We start from the raw sequence: 24,319 nt of genomic DNA, 5'->3' as shown, positions 1-24,319 counted from the left end.
GCGCGCCCCGGCGATCGCGAAAGCTCGCGGTCGCTCCGAGGCGCGCGCCGGCCGTCCTCCCTGGCTCCGTTTACCTGAGGAACCCGCGGCCGCCCCCGGCCGGCGCCGCAGCCCCCTGGGAGCCCGGCCCCGAGGTGTGAGGTGAGCCCTGGGTCGTGCAGGCCCCCTCCCGTCCGGCTCAGCGGGAAAAGGACTCGGGAGTGGGGACCGAGGAGGTGCCGCCGCGGCTGCCCGCTCCTCGGTCTCACCCGTTGCCGAAGAGCCACCAGCAGCCGCGGCACCTCCTCCTCAGGGATCGTTATTCTCGTCGCCGCCAAAACAAAAGCCTTGGGCGCCGCGCTGTGGAGGGGTGTCTCGGGGCTTTCTCGGGGTGGGCGGCGGGGCGCCGGGGCCCCGGGGAGCCCGAGTTTGGGGCTGGGGGCTGAGGCGGACCGATGCCCGCGGACTGGATTAACCCTCTCGGTGCTGAGCCCGCGCCGAGCAACCTGTTCGAGTGTGGCCCGCGCTCCCTCCGCGCCGCCCCCGGCCCAGCCTTGGGGCTCGGTCGGCGCCGCGGGGGCGTGTGGCGCTCCCTGGTAGCTGGGGGCTGTGGGTGGAGGACGCGGCCGCTGGCTGGGAGGACAATGCACCGAGGGCTGGGTGCGGGGGCGCCGGGGGCCGCTGGGACCCGCGTCGGGGCTTCCCGGGGCCCGGGCGGCGTCGCAGCATCTGGACTGCCTCCTGTTTCTAGTCCTAAAAGTTGTACCCTCTCCTCCCTCGCATCAGTTTTGCAAAGTCTACCTATTCCTCCTCGAGACATCCCCCTCTGCCCCCGTGGACGCTCCGTGTGTTTGCCCTGGGGTACCGCGGGGAGGTTCATTCATAGCCTCTGAAATAAGGTGCTGTTAAACATTTCAAGACATTTTAACATCTTCCTAGAGGCCTTTTTCAGAGTTAGCTGCCTTCCTCAGTAAGAGAATAAAGGGTGCTTTTTCTTTTTTTTTCTTAAAGAACAAAAGCATATGCCACTAATTTAGCAGAGGAGTCAACTTGAAGTTGCAAAACATCTAGGAAGGAGGACAAAAGGTCTGGTTTTTGGCCCAGAATAAATGAAATTTTGAATTTTGGTTCCCTTCTGAATGTAGGCAGACAGAGCAGCAGAGCAGACCAGCAGCTATAGAAATAAATGACTGCTCTATAAGGTTGGTCAAACAAGATCTTATTTTATAGAAGTAGTTTGAAGAGACCTGTAATGTTTATTTACGGGAATTGGGTTACTTGGCAAAGCCAATACCGCAGGAGCAAGGAAACAAAGACTTGACACTGGGGGATGTTACCTCCCTCTTGAGCCGCCTTTTAGCCTTTAATGGTGTGCTGACAGTCAAAGGAATAGATAAATACGTAGTTCTGTTATTAAGAACCATTTACTCCTCAAGATAATGCTTTCCATCCGTACTTTTTTTTTCTTTCCCATCCGTACTTTTAAGCAAATCAATACCATCTTTTTCCTCCAGAAGAAGAAGAAAAAAAGTGTTTGTTTGAAGTACCAAACCACAACATAGAGGTAATAAGATAGGAAAGTGATGTAAAAGCTTAAGTGATCAGGCTTGCAAGGATAGAGCTGAAAATAAAAGATAATTGAGATGCAGTTCTTCTTACAGTGTTGCCTTTTATTTAGTGAAATAACAGGTTCCTCCTCTACCCCCCTCCCCCCCAAGTGCTTTGAAACTGTCAGGAAAATAAGGTAATTAGTAAAGCCTACCGTCATACCTCTCTTTCCTCCTCCGTTTTTTTTCCCCCCCCTCATCCACTAATATTCCCTGCCTCTACATCTCTCCTAAATCTACCAGTGCCCTATTAATAGAAGAAGAAAGGACTATAGGTTTTTTCATTCCTTTTGTCATCTTAGGTACTGTATTCCTCTGAGCTTTATTTTGTGCTTTGAACATTTAAGTGGATTTTTCTAGAGAGATCCCAGCCATGATTGAGATATTTGAAGTAGGGAGGCTTGAGGGGAAAATAATAGTAAAGTGCACATTCTTTCTTTGTATAGCACAGTGTTGTGAGAGCGTCATCATTGGGCAAAGAGAGGGGGTTTTAAACTCACGGTACATCTTCTGTTGCCCACTTGACAGGAAAAAACATCTCTCTCCCCAACTTAAATTTTGTATGTGTTAGTAAAACTGTGAGATTTCATACTGAAAACTTATTCTGAGTGTGTTAGTTTGTTGATGTTAGACTGCTGTTGACTTTATTTTCTTCAGGAGACATGTGATAGGAAACAGTTCTTACTGCATCTTTACCTTCTTTCACAGGGAAGAGCAGTGTTGGCCTCAACTATTTTTTAACTCCTAAATCTCTAGTATTAGAGATGTTTAAAGCTGCAGCTGCCCACAAAAAGAACAGTAGTGCAAATGAAAAGCAAGACTTTGAAATATGTATGAGAGGAATTGTTCAGTATAGATTTGGGAGAAGAAGGGTCACAGCCTCTTGAGAAAAGAAGTGAAGGTTTTTAATAGTGGCATTTCCAGTAAGTTAGGAATGAATGTTTGAAGAGGAACAACTCCTCCTTGACTAGAAAGCAGTTTTAACTGACTGTTGCATCAGAAATGATGAATCTGTCTTTGAGTTACAATTTGTTGTGCTGAGAACTAGCAACAGTTTTGCTGGATCCAAGGAATGCACTGCGAATGAAGTTTAAGAAAAAACAGCTAGGCTAGTAGGCCTAAAAAAAAAAATCCTGGTCCCCAAAGTTTATCTCATTAAACTAATTTTATAGTCAAAACATGCAACCATGCTAAAGGGAAAAAAAAAATCAGGAGCTTGATATTAGAGCATTTTATGAACAGATTTTAACGGAAAAGGGAAACCAGGCTGGAATTTCAACCTGATTTTTTTTTTAAAGTCCAGACTCTGGCCATCTTTTAACTTTCCAGTTTTGTTTTTAGTTTTGAAAGATCTTCTGCTTCTGCTTTCTTTAGTCTTTAAAGTAATGTATAATTTGTAAGATGGACTGGATTTTGATGCCTACTATTCATTTTAATTTTGAACTTTAACGTATTTGTTTTTCCTATATTTGTTTAAAGCCCCATCACTCAGCACACTGGAAGATTAGATTATCATTTATAATCAGTGGATGACTAGATGGACTTTAAAAATTAGATAAAGTAGCGAAGTGACACCTTGAGATTAGTAAGAATCTAGGCTCTATGCATTAAATATGGAGCTATATAAACTTCAGCAACCAGAAAACAGTATCCTGAGAATGTATTTATTTTTTAAATAAGATATGGAAAACAAAAGGCCAAAACCCATGTGAGTTATAGGAAAAGGAATCGAGCACTTTGAGCAGCGATGAGCTCTCAGTGTGTACTTTGCTCTCTAACAAGACGGTAATTTCCTTGAGAGAAGAAACTTCAGAGGTGGTGATTGCTAATCCTTATAAAGCAGTCTTGGAAAACTCTGAAAGAAGACAAAAGAATATCCTCCTGTTCCCACTGTAGCCAGTGTGTGTGAGGCAACCTTTAATTTCTGAACTGGAAACGCAAAATGTTATGTACATTTATAGTGTGTCAAGAAAAGTAAATCTAAGCTGAGAAAGATGAAAGGAATCACTTTCTGTACAGAAAGTGTGAATTGGAATAGACTTGCTAACATCTTTTGTTGCAGAGCCCTGCTGACAAGCCCCCAGGGCCCACTTTTGTCATTGTCTCTTCTGGGATTCAGCCTGCTTTCTTTCCTCTTCACAGTTGCCATCTCCTGCTTTTCCCACCTGAGTTCTTTGGGTCTGGCTTTGTAGCCAGCCTCTGAAGACAGTCTTCCAAGATTGCATCCCCTTTATTGCTGTTCTTCAGGACAAAATACTCAACTTATTTTAGGGGCTTTTACTTTTTATCATCAAAAGAAAACTGGTAAATTGAGGAATATCAGATTCCTAATGTTACACATTGACAAAAATTAAAGTGTAGGGTTGAATGTATCTAGTCCTTTTCGTTTTCTGATGAAATAATCATCAGGTCACTTAATCTGAAATTTTCCACATTATCTTATGTTGCTCTGTAAAGAAGTGAATGTCTCTTTTCTCAGGGTTAGGGCATGAAAAACTGTGGCCAGACCCCTCATTTTTTACTGGTCCTTGGCGCCTGAAACTGTTCCCTCTAGTTAATCCAGCAATTCCCTTTATTCAGCTGAGATTCTGCAGATTCCTATAGTAAAAAATATAATATCAAAAAGAATGCAAAGATACTTTTATGTAATCAGTTGCTGTATTTCGTCAGTATTTCTTGGTTTCCTGAATCTTCTCTGTGTCCTGCTGTCTGAAACTTACAGCTTCTTCAAGGATGGTTCTCTTAGGAAAAATGACTGTTGTTATCCATACTCACGTGATCCTGATTAGAAGCAGGTATTTCATTATGTTATTGAATTTAGAATATATATCAAAAGTTTTTTTTTAACTGTGTATAATATTTGATTCAGCTGAGAGGTGATCTGATTTTTTTTTCAGTATTGAAAATCAATTTTTGACCCATTCTAAGTTTATCATCATTTTTTTGCTTTTCTTGCTACCTGTAGTAGGGCATTTTTGTGTCCCTTGGCTTGTTACTTAATCAACAGCCAGTAAATCACTGATTCAACTAGTATTATTGTCAGCACATATTTATAGATTTAGCAGACTTAATTTTCCCATACACAAGTAACATATGACAGATTTTAAAATAATATTTCAGCATTTATAATACTTTGCTATTTTTTTGTTTTGTTTTTGTTTTTTGACCACGCTGTGCAGCTTGTGGGACCTTAATTCCCTGACCAGGGATCAAACTTGAGCTCCCTGAAGTAGAAGTGTGGAGTCCTAATCACTGGATTCCAGGAAAGTCCCTATAATATTGTATTTCTAAAATATTCAGATAGTTTTATTCTGTTCTATGTGTGTATATTTTTGACAAAAGTGGGAGACTATATGCTGTTTTGTAAACCATTTGAAATTTTATTTTTCACTTATTGTATTGTTACTGTCTTTTCAAGTCAGTATATACAGATCCTGCTCACCATTTTTAGTGAGTGTGTTATGTGTTGGTTGTACCCTAGTTTAACCAATTCCTTACTGGTAGACTTTCAGATTGTCTCTGGGTTTTTATTTTATAAACAATGTTGTACTGACATTTCAGTTATACATCATGTGTACTTGTGTTTACTTTCTTAGAATAAATTGTAGTATAGGTTTGCTGAATCAAATTATATACATTTTAAGGGCTTTTGATGTCCATAGCTATTTTTTTGAAATACCAACTAGTTTGCTTTTCCTCCAGTAGTATTTGAAAATGGAGAATTTCTTGGCGGTCTAGTGGTTAGACACTTCACTGCCCTGGCCTGGCTTCAGTCCCTGGTTGGGGAACTAAGATTCTGCAAGCTGTGTGGGACAGCCAAAAAAAAGTATTTCCAAGTGTTGGAATGTTGAATATCTTCTTTTTTCTGCACCCTCTCCTATTCTGTGTTCTGTTACTCTTACTTTGCTCATCTGATTGGCAAAAATGTTATATATCATGTTTGTATGTTTTTATTAGTAAAGTTGAATATCTTTTCATACGTTTGTTGGCCATTTGTATTTCTTTTGTAAATTTATGTCCTTTTTCCATTTTTCTATTAAAGTAGTATTCTTTATCTGCTTTTAAAAAAATTCATTTTATATGTTACTTTTCCTAAGCACATAATTATGTGCAAATATCCTGAACTGTTTTAAATTATTCTATTTTAGGATAGCATTTCTCAAAATATGACTTAACAGATCACTTGTAACAGTACTGAGATAATCCTTAGAATGCATGTATATCATTCATTTTCCAGAGGTTCGGATTTCTTAGACCTTTGGGGTTTCTATGAATCTGCTGCATATTAAAATTAAGGAACCTCTGATTTGGAAGAAATATAAATTCCTTAATATTTTTACTGTTCCTATTTTTGGCATTCTACTGTTTTTTCTTATTTATCTTAATAATCATAAACTACAGTCTTAATGTTTTATTCTACCCCAGTCTAACATAATAGTTTTACAAAAATGTTTTGATACATGGAAATTTGAATGTCAAAGTACATAAAGGAAAGCACTTTTGTAAGTCTGTGAGAAGCGTTGTTTGTAAATGAGGCAAAAGGAATAATTGAGAGAAAAACAAGTAAAATAGAGTAGACAGAAGTATAAGGGGATTTCTCATCTAGTTTAAAAAACTCAATATTACTTTGTTTCTTCCTCAAGTTGTAAATGGTAATCTTCTTTGAACCATAAATTTGGAACCCATACTGCTTGAAAAATAGTCTAAATGAAATTTTTGAAATTCTCATTGTTACATACATATTCAGTAGGCAGCAATGTTCCCTTTAATTTTTTTTTTAAGTTGCAAGCAGATGAACATGCTGCATAAGCAGCAAACTACAAAAATGGAACTTATATGGATGTTTTGATACTGTAGCCAAATAAAGCTTTCAGGGCTTATTTGACACATTTAATGATATGCATAATTGTTATCGTGCTGCATGGTAATTAAGCTTAAATATACATGACTGTGTTTAATATCACTTTTCCATAGCCAGACATCACATTTCTGGGCCCAGCTTGAAGGAGGAAAAAATATGGCAGGCCAAGAAGCTTTAACAAATATTTCTGATTTAGAGATTTCAGTATTAGAGAGATTAGACGATTGGGGCAGAGGTTGCTTGTAACTTTGGTGTTCCTAATTCCTAAGGTTGTAGACTTTCCTTTTCCCTTCTTCTACTCAAGACCGTATGCTTGGGGGAGAAATTGGGAAGATTCAGCCATGGCTTTACTTTCTCCAAATAGTTTTTTCTGCCCAGTAATTAAAGCTTGGGATGCAGAGGTCCCTGTCATTGGTAGTGCACAAAGGACGGTTTCTTTCTCTGCTTTAGCTAAGCCGGTTCAAGTTCTCAAGGTCTAAGCCGTCATGGGCCCTAATATCTGTTTGAGTTGTCCTGTTAACCTGGGTCTCTCGGAATTTCTGAACCTGACTTTCTCATGTTTTCCCAACTGAGATTGTGTACTTCAAACAGAAATATTTGACATTTGTGAAATGAAAAGAAAGGAAAAGCAGACTTAACATCATTACAAAACCAAATGGAAGTATGATAGTTTTAGAATATGTTTTTTTTCTACCAAACCTGCCTTCCACTCTACCTACCCTTCCAGCCCCAAAAGAGATGCATATTTTTGTCCCTAGAAAAAAAGTGAAAGTGAAAGTTGCATCCAACTCCTGCGACCCCATGGACTGTAGCCCGACAGGCTCCTCTGTCCATGGAATTCTCCAGGCAAGAATACTGGAGTGGGTTGCCATTTCCTCCTCCAGGGAATCTTCCCAACCCAGGGATTGAACCCATGTGGCCAGCATTGCAGGTGGATTCTTTACTGTCTGAGCCACCAGGGAAGCCCCTAGGAAAGGCAGTGTCAAATCAGACTCTGAAACTTGCTAGAAACTCTAACTGGAAATCATTCATATCCCATGCTGTAACTTTCTAGGGTTGACTCTTCTCTGTAGTCTTGACTGTGTGTAATGAAGCATTTGTTGGTCAAATGTTTTCTCTATCTATGTACTAAATTTTTGTACTATCTAAAAGGATAAAGCATTGTTGGGAAAATGTCCTGATACTACTTTTAGAATCTTCTGTTTGCCAGTTCAGTATTGGTTGATAGAAGTAAGTCGTTGTATCTGCTGTAATTCAGCGATAAAACTAACTAAAGTTTGATGTTGCTTTACCTTTTATAGAGTACATTATTTTATAATTCACTCATACACCGTCTTTGATAGGGAAGTGCAATTTTTAGAAAGGAAAATTCTGAGTTCAGAGAAGTTAAGTGATTCACATAGTTGGAAGAGGCTTGAATCCATATCTTTTGATTTCTTTATATTTTACACCTTTCACAGATACCATCTGCTGAATCATTTAATGATTAAAACATATATAATAAAATTTAAATAAGTTATTAAGGGTGGCAGATAGTTAAATAAAATTTAGGACAACAGCATGCAAGTTTTTCAAAATGGATCAATTATGTCTTGTAACAAATGAAAAACTACCATTATAGATGGGAAATTAAACTATATGTTATATAAACAACTGAGGGAGGAAATAGTGCCTTTAAATGCTGTTTACGGATCCTCTGGTATATCTATAGCAAGAATTATAAGGTAGAAAAGCTATAGTATTTTTTAATGAAATACCCATGTATTTTATCTATAGGGCAGTATTGTATCTCTCGTCAAAGTTTGTGATTGTTGTTGTTGTTAGCCACATGCCCGGCATTTGGAATTTTAGTTCTCCACCAGGGAGTGCACTGGAGCCCCAGCAGTGGCTGTGTGCAGTTTTAATCACTGGACCACCAGAAAGTCCTAAAGGCAGTATTTTAAAATTTCTCCTTCTAGTAGATGATTGTTAGTGTGTAGAAACGTGACTGGTTTTTGTATACTGATTTTGTATCCTGCAGTTTTACTGAGCTAATCAAAGTTTTAATATCAAGCCTATAATATTTTGAGAGGAAATTGCTAATTTCTCCCATTTTTTAAACAAATTGTTTTTCAGATATTTCAATCAAAGGAAGAAATAGCTCTTCTCCTAAGATGGAATCTGTTGTTTGGGAATGTGGTTGATCAGCTTGACACGTTGGCCAAATGGTGCCCGATGTAATAAAATGAAAAAAAGAGGCAAGATGATGTCATTTTCCCATATTGTGAAACCAAAAACAAATGCCTTTTGTGAGACCAAGCTAACAAACCTCTGACGGTGCAAAGAGTATTTCTGTTTGAAGAACTTAACAGTAAGATAGAAGAAGTACTTTCAAGCTGAGACCTGCAGGTGTACAAAGATCTAAAATACATATTGAATAGGCCTGATCATCTGAATCTCATTCAGTCGAGGAAGCATGGCTATGAGTTGGATCGTCTTCTCTCTGTGGCCCTTGACTATGTTTGTGGGCCATATAGGTGGGCACAGTTTGTTTTCTTGTGAGCCTATTACCTTGAGGATGTGCCAAGATTTGCCTTACAACACGACCTTCATGCCCAATCTTCTGAATCATTATGACCAACAGACGGCAGCTTTAGCAATGGAGGTAAGACTTCATCTATTATTTGGCACGTTGTAGAAAATTATTCTTGTATTGCCCTTTTAATCAGTCTAATGAATGTGTCTGATAAACAACAGGAAAAACTAATATGTTATTTTTAACTGCATCTTGTACATTAAAAAGTTATGTATTTAGGTTCAGACTCTGATAGATTGAAGATTTCATGTTTGGGGAATGTTACTCATCTTAGTTTTCAGATATTATTCTTTGATGAAGAAATTTGAAACATTGGAACTAGGGAAGTAATAGCCTTTCAGAAATTTAAATTGTCCAAGTTATGGTTACATCTTTCCTGTTATTTGATAATAAGACTTTAAGGAACAGACTATAATAATAATATTCACAATTCACTTAGTAAATATTGAAGGTAACATAATTTTGAAAATGGGTTCTTTGGTTCACCCTTTAGGCTGGTGGGTTTACAATATTTACATTGTCTTAAATACTTAAGATGATATCCTGGTCTTACTATCTTCACATCAATTTAAGATCAGTAACTCCCAAGCAGTGATAAAGGTTTTGTTGTATGAATTACCTGTTCTTGACCTCTCAGGACTTCATGAAAATCTGTTGCCTTACTTGAATTTTTCTAATGATAATTCTGTAGGCACTTTTTAATTATTTTACTTTAGAAGCTATGACAAATTAATGGATGTAGTTGATAATAGATTTAAATAAGTTTGTATGTGTTTCAATAATGGTTTTAGAATTGTGGACAAAAATATGTTTACCAGATAGGAATTAGGAGGCAGTAAACTGTGGCAATAAGAGGTAAAAGCTTTAGAGTTGTACAAACTGCAGCAGCAGCTACCACTTTCTATCTGTATTACTTTGGGCAAGTTATTTGAACTTTCTTACCATTGTCACTTTGCTTGTAAAATAGAGTTAACACTTTGGAAGGTACAAAATGAAGCGTTTATAAAGTACTTGGCATAGTACTTTTGGAGTAAGTTCTCTTAAAGTGATATCTTTTACCATTTTCCCATATTCTAATATTAATGTAGCTACACAGTACATAGAATTTACAGAGTTGTTTTTTTTTTTTCAATTTTAGTCTTTAATCCTTTGTTACAGTGCTTTCAGCAAATTGAGTACTATGTGTTTTGGAATCTTCATTTTATAGTAAAATTCAAAGGTTTATTACTTCCAAGTAAACTAACATAAATCTGTCTGGGAAATTTTGTAGAAAGATGATTATATTCATAGATTTTGAAATGTAAAGGGCAACTTATATAGTCCAAATACTTGAAAATATTGTAGAAGTTGAATAAAACATTTCTGCTCTTCCACTGACTACACAAAGTCTAACTGGTAAGGGGAGATTTGGTATAGTCTATTAGATTGGGTATATGAAAATGGGTATTGGTTTAATATAGGAATTTGGTTCCAGGCATGGTAGTCCCTGTTGGGTATTAAAGCTACCCAGTTCTCTCACCAAAAAAATGAAGTAGGAATATCTTTGGTTCTGGTATCATTGTAAGTCAGTATAACTCCTTTGGAAAGCAAATAAGAGTTGTAAGAAATAAGTCATAAAGATTTATGTACTGATTTGGGTTTAACTTTTGCCTCTTTCATGTAGCAGCTTTCAGACTTTGAAATTAAGTCACCTTTCTGGTCCCATCACTTCATGGGAAATAGATGGGGAAACAATGGAAACAGTGTCAGACTTTATTATTTTGGGCTCCAAAATCACTGCTGATGGTGATTGTAGCCATGAAATTAAAAGACGCTTACTCCTTGAAAGGAAGGTTATGGCCAACCTAGATAGCATATTTAAAAGCAAAGACATTACTTTGCCAACAAAAGTGCGTCTAGTCAAGGCTATGGTTTTTCCAGTGGTCATGTATGGATGTGAGAGTTGGACAGTGAAGAAAGCTGAGCGCCGCAGAATTGATGCTTTTGAACTGTGGTGTTGGAGAAGACTCTTGAGAGTCCCTTGGACTGCAAGGAGATCCAGTCAATCCATCCTAAAGGAGATCAGTCCTGGGTGTTCATTGGAAGGACTGATGTTGAAGCTGAAACTCCAATACTTTGGCCACCTCATGCGAAGAGTTGACTCATTGGAAAAGACCCTAATTCTGGGAAGGATTGGGGGCAGGAGGAGAAGGGGACAACAGAGGATGAGATCATTGGATGGCATCACTGACTCGATGGGCATGGGTTTGGGTAGACTCCGGGAGTTGGTGATGGACAGGGAGGCCTGGCGTGCTGCAATTCATGGGGTCGCAAAGAGTCTGACATGACTGAGCGACTGAACTGAACTGAACTGAACATCTCTATGAAAATCATTTGTGAAAAGGCACTAATAACAAACACTTTGAATGGCTATTAGGATTAAATGAGAGATTTAAGTAGCTAGCACAATGCATGATGCAGAATAGATGATCCACAAGTGTTAATTCTATTCCAAATTTCATTTCTAAGCGACCCTAGAAAGAAAGTACTAGAAAGACGATGTATTTGTTTCACATGAAACAAATCTCATTGTGGGCTCCTGAGGCTTTCTTGATGGTGGCATGGTGAGCTGTCGCTGTCTCTCTTCAAACATGCCCATATAGGCTAGACATTTTGTTGGCAGTGAGACTGCATCTTTTTGAATTTCACTCATTCTAGGGAGAGCACCTGGATGAGTAAGAGAAAGCTCTGGTGATATGAAGTGATGTTGGGGATAGTTGGCTTGGTTGTCATATCAGGACAGTGATGCCACTGGCGGAGTCACCTGACAGTCGGAGAGTATAAAGTTTCTGTAATAGCAAAGGATATGGAAATTCAGCAATCAGCACAGCACACTTGCAAATAGAAGTAAGGATTCTTAGATCCTTACAAGGACTTGTCTGCTGATGACACCCTCCTATCTCTGATCCAGGAACTTTGGATCAGCTTGCCAGCTTTTAGTGAGAGCAAATAATCGGAACAGGTAACCCCAGCACATTCTTGAGTGTTCTTTGGGGGACTGGATGAGTTGAAAGACATTTCCTAGGTATAGCATCTTTCAGCAGACCCAGGCTTCAAGCCTGCCTTGGGTTCATTCCTGTACTGATGTTTTGGTGAATCAAAACGAGTGCTTTGAATGAAATAATATATAGTATTGAGCTAAGGATGCCAGGAGAGAAATTGCAAAATTTGGGTTATTTCAAATTTGCTTATTATTGTTCACAATCAACAAGTTGGGTGTTCTTTCATTGTGTATAGAGAATTCCTCCTCGATACTTCCATTGAAATTGGAACATGTTCAAATAAATGGGGTGAATGTTCATTTATTAAATTGGAAAAAAGATCCTTGTTAGTATGTTTATTTCTCTTACTTTACAAAACGTGCGTTTATACACAAACACACACATTAAATTTTTCTTAAGTTCTTAATGTGATGTCTCTCTTTTCCCCGAGTATTGTGGCTTTTGATAGAAAAAAGATTGCTCATTCCTGAGTTTCCCACACCATTTTGAACTGTCTAAATTGCCAAGTAAATTTTTAGGAGCTGTCCAACATGGACAACAAATTGTCAGTAACTATTTTTATGAACCTACATGTTACCAGGTATTTATGACTTTATTGGTAATGAAAGAGATCTGAGCAAGTTTTTTTCTATATTGAATAATTAAGCCCAGTTGAATAGGACAGGTACAGTTTATTGGAAGAAGCACTAACACAGGCTTGTATCTGCCACTGACTAATCTTGTGACTCCCTTGTGTTGGTTTCTTCTAGGAAGCATTTTCCTGTCCCTTTTACAAAGTTTTTGTTGAGATCAAATGGTACAATTTAGGTGTATTTTAAGAACTTTAAAAAGTTAAAATGCTGTTCAAATACAGAGCATCATTCTTTGTTTCCTGTCAGTCTGTTTAATTTTAGTTAGATTGTGGAACAAGCAGTCTTTAATTTCTTTGGGAGGTTGATTGCTTTTTTTTTGAAACTAAACCTGTTTAGGATAATCAGAGGAAAAAACTCCCGGGATGGTTCCTACTTGCCTCCATTTCCTGTTTTCTTTTGTAATTCTCATTGCTGCTTTTACTACTAAGTCGCTTCAGTCGTGTCTGACTCTGCACGACCCCACAGACGGCAGCCCACCAGGCTCCTCTGTCCCTGGGATTCTCCAGGCAAGAACACTGGAGTGGGTTGCCATTTCCTTCTCCAATGCTTGAAAGTGAAAAGTGAAAGTGAAGTCGCTCAGTCATGTCTGACTCTTCATGACCCCATGGACTGCAGTCTGCCAGGCTCCACCGTCCATGGGATTTTCCAGGCAAAGATTTTCTTACAGCATGAGAAACTGGCATGTGCCTAGATCCTACTGGAAACAGAGATCCTCAAAGCCTGAACATTCTTGGTATCCTTTATGGCTCATTAAGAACAAAGCATGTTTGAACTAGTTTCCCAGTTATCCAAACTCAAATTTTAGCCTTTTCTCCCCCCAACTTTTTATTATGGACGATTTCAGTTATGTGGACATATATGGAACACCATATACCCATCACCCAGCTGCAAAAATTATCAACTCATACTAGTCTTGTTTCATTTATGACTGCACACCCAGCTGGGTTACTTTGAAGCAAACACCACACACCATAATTTCATCCATAAATATTTCCATATATATGTCTATAAAGTAAGGAGTCTTTCAAAATATGTAAACATATCACTTCCTCAGTATTTTCAAATATACAATTAATGTTCAAATTACCCTTGTGCTGTGCTTAGTCTCTCCATCATGTCCGACTCTTTGCAACCCCCTGGACTGTGACCCACCAGGCTCTTCTATCCATGGGATTCTCCAGGCAGGAATACTGGAGTGGATTGCTATGCCCTCCTCCAAGGGATCTTCCCGACCCAGGAATCAAACCCAGGTCTCCTGAATTGCAGGCAGATTCTTTACCATCTGAGCCACCAGGAAAGCCCAAATTACACTTAGCATTTCACAATTTTTTAGTAGTTGGCTTTTCAAATCAGGGTTCATGCATTACATTCAATTGCTATGTCTCTTAATTTATAGTTTCTCCTTTCGTTTTCCCTCTTCCTTTTTTCTTGTAATACACTTGCCCGACAAATTTTCTCAGACTTTATTTTGCTGTTTGCATCCCTGTGGTGTTATTGACAATGTTCCTCTGTCTCTGTTTTTGTTTTGAAAGAATACTTCCAAGGCACTGTAATATCTGCTTGTTACTCTGTGTAATTTTAGCAGCCATCGATCATTCCCTAGGTCAAGAATTTTATTAGAGGTTTGTAAAGTGGTGATATTCTGTCACTCTTCATTTCTCAGCTAGAATACTTTATAAACAGAGACTTCCTCATTTTGATTATTGGACTGTTGAGTTACTCTTATATTCAGTTTATATAAAAAAGACAGTAACTATGCAACTGTTCTCCTTTATTAGTTTTCAGGATAATAAATTGATTCACAAGAATCTTTCAAAAGTGACTAATGAGATTTTTCTCCTTTTAAGTATCATTCTCCTTTCAATCCATGAACTCGTGGATTTTTGCCATATTTTATTTGTTTCAGTCCATTGCAATTATTATTTTGTTGGGGATCAGTCTGTTCTGTCTTTGGTAGTAAGCACCTCTTCAAGATCGCTCCTAAGTGTTTTTTACACTACCCTAGTGGTTTCTGATAGCTTCCTTGCTTTCTGGTATGATCCAACCTCATTTCATAAAATTCTACCTCAAAACTTGAAGTATCACTTTCTTTACGGAGCACTGGTTCCTTTTAGCTGGAAAGAATTTTTATGGATTTTCACAGACTGCTATCTGGGTGCTATGCTTATTGATGCTAGGTTAGTAATTTTTAGGTCTCTTCAAAGATGGAGCTAGGAAATACTTTTTTTGAAAAAGTTCAGCATGTTTATACTGATAACTTGTAATTAAATAATATTGGAGAGTTTTTAGTATTTTAGAATTTTTGTTTCTTCTCATACTGAAACCTTATGATATTCAGACATTATGTAATTTCAGAATAATATCAGTATTACTACTGATCATTACTGAAACAGTAAGATTTCTTTGTATTTCTTAAGTCCTTAGGATGTATTTCACCAAGGATGTACAGTCAGATTACTGTGTTTTAGAGTTAAGTACTCCTCTGTTTGGTTTAATTCAACATACAGTTTAGGTTCGTTTTTCATTTTGATTTTGAGGAATGACTTAAAATTCTTTTTGTTTAAATTTATTTTATAATCATGTTTAAAAACTTGATATATACGATAAGGTACATTCAGAGGAGTCTAGTTTCTGGCCTGTGTTTGTGCTTAGTTGCTCATTTTTGTCTGACTGTTTGAGACCCAATGGACTGTAGCCTGTTAGGCTCCTCTGTCCATGGGGATTCTCCAGGCAAGAGTACTGGAGTGGGTAGTCATGCCCTCCTTCAGGGGATCTTCCCAACCCAGGGATCGAACTCAGGTCTCCCAAATTTCAGGCAGATTATTTACCATCTGAGCCACCAGAGAAGCCCATGAATACTGGAGTGGGTAGCCTGTCCCTTCTCCAGGGGATCTTCCTGACCCCAGAATTGAACCGGAGTCTTCTGCATTGCAGATGAATTCTTTACCAGCTGAACCGTAACCTTATTCTTTCCTTCCCTTGGGGGTAGTTGTTTTTTTAAAGCTTTTTGTTTATCTTTCCATTAAAAATTATAGTAATTATAGAAAGTGTCTATATAATACCTGTCTATATCTATCTATTCTTTCACCTTCTTTTGATATAGTGTTATACTGTTTATTTTCTCTACTTTTTTTTTTTTTTGCTGAACAATATATCCTGGCTATTTCATAGTAACACTTATAGATAATCTTCCTCAGAATTTTTTTTTTAATTGTGGCAAAATATACATGTTGCACTAGTGGTAAAGAAACAGCCTGCCAATGCAGGAGATGTGGGTTTGATCCTAGGGTTGGGGAGATCACCTGGAGGAGGGCATGGCTTCCCAATCCAGTATTCCTGCCTGGAGAATCCCATGGACAGAGGAGTGTGACAGACTAATCCATAGTGTTGCAAAGAGTTGGACACGAATGAAGTGACTTAGCATGCATGTACACAAAATATAACATAAAATGTACCATTTGAACCTTTTCTTGTTTGTTTTTTGGCATACTATGCAGCTTGTGGGATCTTAATTCCTCAACCAGGGATTGAACCCAGTCCCTGGCAGTGAAAGTTCAGAGTCCTAACCACAAGACCACCAAGGAATTCCCCCATTCCAATCAATTTTAAGTGTGCAGTTCAGTGGCATTAAGTACAGTCACCTTGGTATGTCATTACCGCTGTCCTTCTTCAGCACTTTTTCAGCTTCTGAAACACTATACCTATGAAACAATAATTCCCTGTTCTACTCTCCCCTCAATTCCTGGCAAACCACCATTTTACTTTTTTTCTTTCTCTCTGAATTTAACTACTCCAGTACCTCATTTAAGTGAAACGATAAAATATTTGTCCTTTTGTGATTGACTTATTTCACTTAGCACAATGTCTTCAAGATTCATCCATGTTGTAACAAGTGTCAGAATTTCCTTCCTTTTTAAGACTGAATAATATTTCATTGTATGTTTATGCCCAACATTTAGTTTAATCATTCATTCATCAGACAGTTGAGTTCCTTCCACTTTTTGGCTATTATGAATATAGCTGCTATGAATACACATGTATAAATATCTGTTCCAGTCTTTGCTTTAATTTTTTTTTTGGGTATTCCCAGAAGTGAAATTTTAGGATAGCATGATAATTCTATGTTTAATTTTTTGAAGAACTGCCTAACTGTTTTGTATAGCAGCTGCTCCATTTCACATTTCTGCTAGCGGTGCACAAGGGTTCCAGCATCTCTAGATCCTCACCAGCACTAGTTATTTTCTGGGGTTTTGTTTTGGAATAATAGCCATTGTAACAGGTACGAACTTGTCCTCATTTTTTAGTTCACGTCCTGCTGAAGGACATTTGCTTTTGAAAGTAGAACTTGCTATTGAGGTCCTGATTCATCTTTGTAGGGCCAGCAGCTAACATAGTACCTAACATATAATAACTGCTAAATAGATGTTTGAGTTAATGAATTTTATAAACTGTGAATTCCATAAGAGATGGTAGTAGTCATGGTTGTGGTTATAGAGCTGTACCTAAACACATGATCTCCTGGAATTGTAAATAGTTGTGGGTTTGTTGGGGTTAGTAATGGTAGTCCTGACAGGAGTACCAAAGATACCACTTTCCTGTGAACACCAGTGTTTTACTTTGCCCTTTATTTTGGGAGAGGGGAAAGGTCAAAGTGACTTGAAGCTTTCACCATTATGTGTTTACACTTGTAAGTGGTATACTAAAGTAAAGGAATAAAACAAACCAGCTTTCTTATCTCTAGACCTCTCATTCTCTTTCTGCCTAAATAATCTCATCTCCATCTTTGCCTGTCAGATTCTAATGGTTGTACTTGATGTAGCCCTCGAGGCTCCGCTGTCCATGGGATTTCCCAGGCAAGAATACTGGAGTGGGTTTGCCATTCCCAGGGATTGAACCAGCGTCTCCTGCTTGGCAGGTGGATTCTTTACTACTGAGCCACCAGGGAAGCCAAACTTGATACATTAATTAATAGGAAAAAAACAAGAATAGATAATAAAATAATATATGTGGTATCATCCTGTTTTTTGGTGAAGAAAAGAAGTGTGTTCATGTTCATGTAGAGTAAGTGATCTGGAAAGATTTTTGTCAAGACCAACAGTGATTGTTCTTGAATTAGTACAATTTATTTGTGTTTTCTATGTTTTTCATTTAATGTCTGTGTTTTCTGATTTTTCTGTAAGAAACACATTGTGTTTTTAAAATAGTAAAATCAGTACAGAAACTTTATTTTTTAAAATCCCAGCTGTCCTTTTTTGTCTAGCTCCCAGTTGCAGTGTCTAAGATGTAGTATTTATTAAATATGTTTTTATTTGAATGACTGAAACTTAAGGAAGAACTTGGTAAATGCCATAAATAGGCATATAGTGCTGAGAGGACTCAAAAGAGAAAAGGATCATGTGTGGAAAGGATTAGTTGCAGATGATGTTTGAATTGACCTTGAAAGGCAGGGTTTTGTTTTGTTTTTTTAAGAGGATACTAGAATTTAATACCCCTTTGTACCAGTGATTAACATTTTGTGGATAGGCATTTGAGGAAATGAAATTTCTTTGATTGTATTTATTCTTTAAATTCATGGCTTATATATTTAGGATACAGGTATTATCCAGCAGACTGACTTATTATCTTCTATTTAGGTTAGTATTAATCAGGTGGTTTTCCCTAAGCAAACAACAGTTCAGTGAAGTGGATTGAGGAGCCTATCATGTGATAGGGAAACCAGCCAGGAATTAAGAAACTTTTAAATTGAAAAATGTAAAAATACACAAGTAGTGGAGAATTAATTGCATTTAGTTATTTCTGACTTTAGGAAAAAATAAACTTTTAAAATTATAATTGATTTTCTTGCATGATAGATCACTTTAAAAGAATGCCTTAAAATGCTTATTTTAAATTAAAGTATTAAGTGTTATGAATTTGGTTTGTAAAGTTTTATCTTTTGAGACAGACCATAATTCACAACCATTCATGATACTTGAAATGGTACAAGTTTACTTTCTGAAGAAAAGTCAAATTTTATGGGCTGCTCCAGGAGCTCCCCTTTGACTTAAGATAAATATACTCCTGTGATAAAGTCATATTTCTGCAAGCTAGCTCACTGAACTAGTATTGGAAAGTATTTAATATGCTGTTATAAGACATTAACAAAATAAATTTGTAGTAGAAAAGCAGATCTATGGGACTAAAGGTATTTTACAAACCTAGAATTTTGTGTATATATATATAAAGTAATTCTTAAAGTTTTAGACTTTTTAGAATTTTATTCTTACAAAAAAGTTTTTAAAGGTTGTATTTTACATCACTCAACTCAAAATTATTCTAGGTTCAATGCTTGAGACAAATGCTCAGGGCTGGGGCAATGGGATGACCCGGAGGGATGGGATGGGGAGGGAGGTGGGAGACGGGTTCAGGATGGGGAACACATGTAAACCCATGGCTGATTCATATCAATGTATGGCAAAAACCACTACAATATTGTAAAGTAATTAGCCCCCAACTAAAATAAATAAATAAATTTATTTAAAAAAAAATTATTCTAAAAAGTTTTTTAAAAATAATTTCTTACTCTAATCTGGATCTAAAATAGAATGAATACCATTTTTGAAATTTGAAGGCCATTCTACATTTGGTTTCACATTTAGTGAATTTAGTCATAACATTCCCAAACCCCGTAGGATACAGTTTCTATGGTTATCAGACCCTTTGTAGAGTGACAAAGATTGGAATTCTGATTCTCATGAGTCAAATTTTGGCCTTTGACTCTGTCCCCCTTTCACACTCCTTGCTAAGCTTGGGCTGCTGCTATGCTTGAAGGCTTGTCAGCTAGCAGGTTCCTATGGTAACAGGAATGGAAATTTCAAAGAAGAAAGAGAATAGGAGCACAAAGGCTTGGTTGATTTGAATTTGAACAAAGAATAGAAGGTTCCCGTCTTGCACCTTTGTTGAAGAAACCAGAAATTTAATTTTAAAAAGTTATTTTTCAGTTTGTAAACTTCATATACCTTGGTCTTAATTTAGTGAATAAAAGTACTACTGCTTAGGGAAATACTCAGTAAGAATCTTTTAAAAATTTAATCAGCTGAAGATTCTTTTTTTCTCCTTTGTAGAGCTTTGATAGTCTGTCTTCCTTATATATATTCTCAGCTTGGCAGTATGCTGGCTAATTCATTTAAATTTACTTTACTGAAGTTAAAAATTGTTAGAGTTATAATCAGGGCAGTTTGCTTATTTGAAAAATATTAATGTTTTTTGTTTTTACATAACTTTATTGAGGTATGATTTGTATACAATTAACTGTACCCATTTAAAAGTGTTCAGCTTGAGTTTTGAGAGAAGTATATATCTGTGAAACCATCATCACTATCAAGATGTCATACATTTCCATCACCTCAGAAGCTTCCTAGGGATCTTCCCTGTGGCTCAGACGGTAAAGAATCTGCCTGCAATGCAGGAGACCTGGTTTTGATCCCTGGGTCGGGAAGATCCTCTGGAGAAGGGAATGGCAATCCACTCCAGTATTCTTGCCTGGAGAATCCCATGGACAGAGGAGCCTGGTGGGCCACAGTCCATGGGATCTCAAATAGTCAGACACGACTGACCGACTAACCCTACTACACTACAAAAGCTTCCTTGTGCCCTTTGTAGTCCACCCCCCTGAGTTGACTCCCTGCTCTAAGCAACCACTGATCTGCTTTCTGTCACTGTGGATTGCTGTTCATTTTCTACAGTTTTATATGAATGTAATCATATAGTATCTACTTTTTTATGTCTGGTTTCTTTCACCCAGAATCATGATTTAGAGATTGATGCATGGTTTAGAAATTAATTTTATTTTGCTTTTTAAAAATACCATTCCAGTTGACAATTGACTTTTTCACTTGGCAGTTGAGCACAGGGAATTGAGCAGGGTTCCTTGTGCCCATCAAATAGGGCTTCTGCAGCTTTATTAATTTGTAACTCTTTCCTAATCTCTTTTTAAGCTATCATTTACTAGGTGCTGTATCCTATTTTATATATTTTTATTTGTATATATTGTTGTTGTTCGTTGACTAAGTTGTGTCTGACTCATTGCAACCCCATGGACTGTAGCATGCCAGGCTTCCCTGTCCTTCACCATCTCCCGGAATTTGCTCAAACTCACCCCCATTGAGTCGGTGATACCATCCAACCATGTCATCCTTTGTTACCTCCTTCTTGTCCTACCCTCAGTCTTTCCGAGCATCAGGGTCTTTTCCAGTGAGTCAGTTCTTCACATCAGGTGGCCAAAGTATTGGAGCTTTAGCTTCAGCATCAGTCCTTCCAGTGAGTGTTCAGGGTTGATTCCCTTTAGGACTGACTGCACTGGTTTGATCTCCTTAATACATCTATATGTATTAAGACCATACATATGGAGAAAAAGCTGATATTTAGAGAAGTTACATAGAACAAACTGGTTAATAAGCTCAAGGGCTCTGTATAAGAATGCCGAGGTTTAACTCTTGGGACTGTCCTTGTAGCTATGTGATCTTCGGCGAGCTACTTAACTTTCTATGTCTTATTTTCTTCACATTTATTATAAAATGATATGGGAAGATTAAATTAGCTATGTGAGGCACTTACAACACTGCCCAGCTTGTAGTAAGTGGCCATAAATGCTAGCTGAGATACAGCACAAGATACTTATAGCTATTAAGTGACAGAAGCATAAACTTAAAGGTTTATACTCAGTGCAAGCAGCACAAAATAGTGATTTAAGTCAATTTTATAATTCATGATGGGGCTCACAAATGGAGGTTTTACTAACATGGTAACATATCGGATTAGTTGGTATTGTATAGTTGAGGACTAAGCGAGTTTGAGACTTACTTAAGGCATACATATCAACATTCAGAAAACTAAGATCATGGCATCCGGTCCCATCACTTCATGGCAAATAGATGGGGAAATAGTGAAAACAGTGGCTGACTTTATTTTCCTGGGCTCCAAAATCACTGCAGATGGTGATTGCAGCCATGAATTTAAAAGACGCTTACTCCTTGGAAGGAAAGTTATGACCAACCTAGACAGCATATTAAAAAGCAGAGACATTACTTTACCAACAAAAGTCCATCTAGTCAAGGCTATGGTTTTTCCAGTGGTCATGTATGGATGTGAGAGTTGGACTATAAAGAAAGCTGAGCACCGAAGGGTTGATGCTTTTGACCTGTGGTGTTCCTTGGACTGCAAGAGATCCAACCAGTCCATCCTAAAGGAGATCAGCCCTGGGTGTTCATTGGAAGGACTGATGTTGAAGCTGAAACTCCAATACTTTGGCCACCTGATGTGAAGAGCTGACTCATTTGAAAAGACCCTGATGCTGGCAAAGATTGAAGGCAGGAGAAGGGGATGACAGAGGATGAGCTGGTTGGATGGCATCACCGACTCCATGGACATAAGTTTGAGTAAGCTCCGGGAGTTAGTGATGGACAGGGAGGCCTGGCGTGCTGTGGTTCATGGGGTGGCAAAGAGTCGGACACAACTGAGCGATTGAACTGATGCTTGTGTGTATGATGTCTATACATACATCAGCATGTGAATATAATGCATTTTTAATCTTTGAATTATTTTTTTGGGGTTGCATTGGGTCTTTGTTGCTGTGCACAGGCTTTCTATAGTTGCGGTTTAAGAGCTTGTCCGTTGCAGTGGCTTCTCTTGTTTCAGGGCACAGGCTATAAAGTGTGTGGGCTTCAGTAGTCATGGAGCTTAGTAGTTGCAACTTGCAGGCTCCAGAGCTCGGGCTCATTAGTTGTGGCGCACTGGCTCAGTTGCCCGGTGGCATGTGGGATCTTCCCAGACCAGGGATTGAACCAGTGTCCCTTGCATTGCAAGGTGGATTCTTAACCACTGGACCACCAGGCAAGCCCTAAACTTTCAAATAATCATAGACTCACAGGAAGTTAAAGTAGTATAGAGATTCTGTATACTGTAGCTAGTTTTACCCCGGTCTTGTTATCTTATGTAGCTGCTGCAATCGTGTCCGACTCTGTGCGACCCCATAGACGGCAGCCCACCAGGCTCCCCTGTCCCTGGGATTCTCCAGGCAAGAACACTGGAGTGGGTTGCCATTTCCTTCTCCAGTACGTGAAAGTGAAGACGCTCCGTTGTGTCTGACTCTTAGCGACCCCATGGACCGCAGCCTACCAGGCTCCTCCGTCCATGGGATTGTCCAGGCAAGAGTACTGGAGTGGGTTGCCGTTGCCTTCTCCGTCTTATGTAGCTATTAGTATCAAAATTGGGATGTTGGACTTCACTAGTGGTCAAGTGGTTAAGAATCCTTCTGCCAATGCAGGGGACACTAGTTTGATCCCTGGTCCAGGAAGATCCCACATGCCTTGGGACAGCTAAGTCCATGTACCACAACTACTGAAGCCTCTCTGCTCTAGAGCCTGTGTTCTGCAACAAGAGAAGCCACTGCAATGAGAAGCCTGCACACCGCAACTAGAGAGTAGCCCCCATTCACTGCAGCTAGAGAAAGCCTGCACTCAGCAATGAAGACCCAGCACAGCCAAATAAAGAAATAAAATTTTTTAGAAGTCACAGGTGAACTAAAAAAAAAAAAAAAGGAAAGTTAACATTGGTATAATCTATAGCCCTTTATCATATTTCACCAGTAAAAACTGTACATGGACTCATTTTTGTGTCTATATATGCACATGTACATGTGTGTTTATTGTCTTTGCATTTTTATCACATGTATAAGTTCATGTAGCCATCACTTTGGTTAAGATACTGTGGAAATTCCCTGGCAGTCCAGTGGTTAGGACCCTGCAGAGGGCACGAGTTCAGATCCCTGGTTGGGGAACTGAGATCCCACAAGACCCACAGCTTGGCAAAAATAAAAAAACCACCAAAACAATACAGAACTGTTTTTATCACCACATCTTCCTTGTGCTTCCTTTCTCCCTACCCCCCTTTCCTATTTCCAGGCAACCACTAATTTGTTCTCTGTCCCTATAATTTTGTCATTTCAAGAATGTTATGTAAATAGAATCATACAGCATATAATCTTTTGAGATTGACTTTTTTCATTTAGCATAATACCCTTGAGATCCATCCAAGTTGCTGCATGTACCAGTAGTGACTGTTTTTTAATTGCTGAGTAGCAACCCACTCCAGTGTTCTTGCCTGGAGAATCCCAGGGACGGGGGAGCCTGATGGGCTGCCGTCTGTGGGGTCGCACAAAGTCGGACACGACTGACGCGACTTAGCAGCAGCAGCAGCAGCAGCAGCAGTATTCCATTACAGAAATGTTCTGCAATTTGTTTAATCATCCACTGAAGGATACTGAGTTGTTTCCAGTTTTTTGCTATTACAAATAAAGCTGCTATGAACATTCATGTACAGGTTTTTGTGCAGACATAAGTTTTCCTTTTGGGGGAATAAATGCCCAGGCGTGTGATTGCTGGGTTATATGATATGCATATATTTGAATTTTTAAGAAACTGCTCAATTATTTTCCATAGAAGTTGTACCATTTTACATTCTACCAGCAGTGTATGAGAGATGTACTTTCTCAGCATTCTTATCACCTTTTGCTATTTTCACTATTTTTATTCAGCTTTTCTCATATGATGTGATATCTTACATGATTTTAACTTGCATTTCCCTCA

General features: G+C 38.4%; 1 protein-coding gene across 5 annotated transcripts in view; it reads left to right on the top strand.

Moving 5' to 3' along the window:
- The window catches only part of FZD3 (frizzled class receptor 3), a 108,569-nt gene continuing 84,250 nt past the window's right edge, over positions 1 to 24,319 (top strand). For all 5 annotated transcript variants that reach the window (XR_014055606.1, XM_081496217.1, XM_081496236.1 and 2 more), the window contains exons 1-2: positions 1 to 141; positions 8,563 to 9,091. Coding sequence is in view for 2 of the 5 variants with exons in the window: in XM_081496217.1 (XP_081352343.1) it covers positions 8,903 to 9,091 (189 nt within the window). In the remaining 3 variants the exon portion in view is untranslated. The remainder of the gene's footprint in view (positions 142 to 8,562; positions 9,092 to 24,319) is intronic.

This window comes from Giraffa tippelskirchi, chromosome 1 (assembly GCF_054371585.1).
Source record: "Giraffa tippelskirchi isolate mGirTip1 chromosome 1, T2T-mGirTip1v1.2.pri, whole genome shotgun sequence".
Classification (NCBI taxonomy): Eukaryota; Metazoa; Chordata; class Mammalia; order Artiodactyla; family Giraffidae; genus Giraffa; species Giraffa tippelskirchi.
The sequence above is the reverse complement of the archived record's forward strand: the minus strand, read 5'-3'. Positions and strand labels throughout refer to the sequence as shown.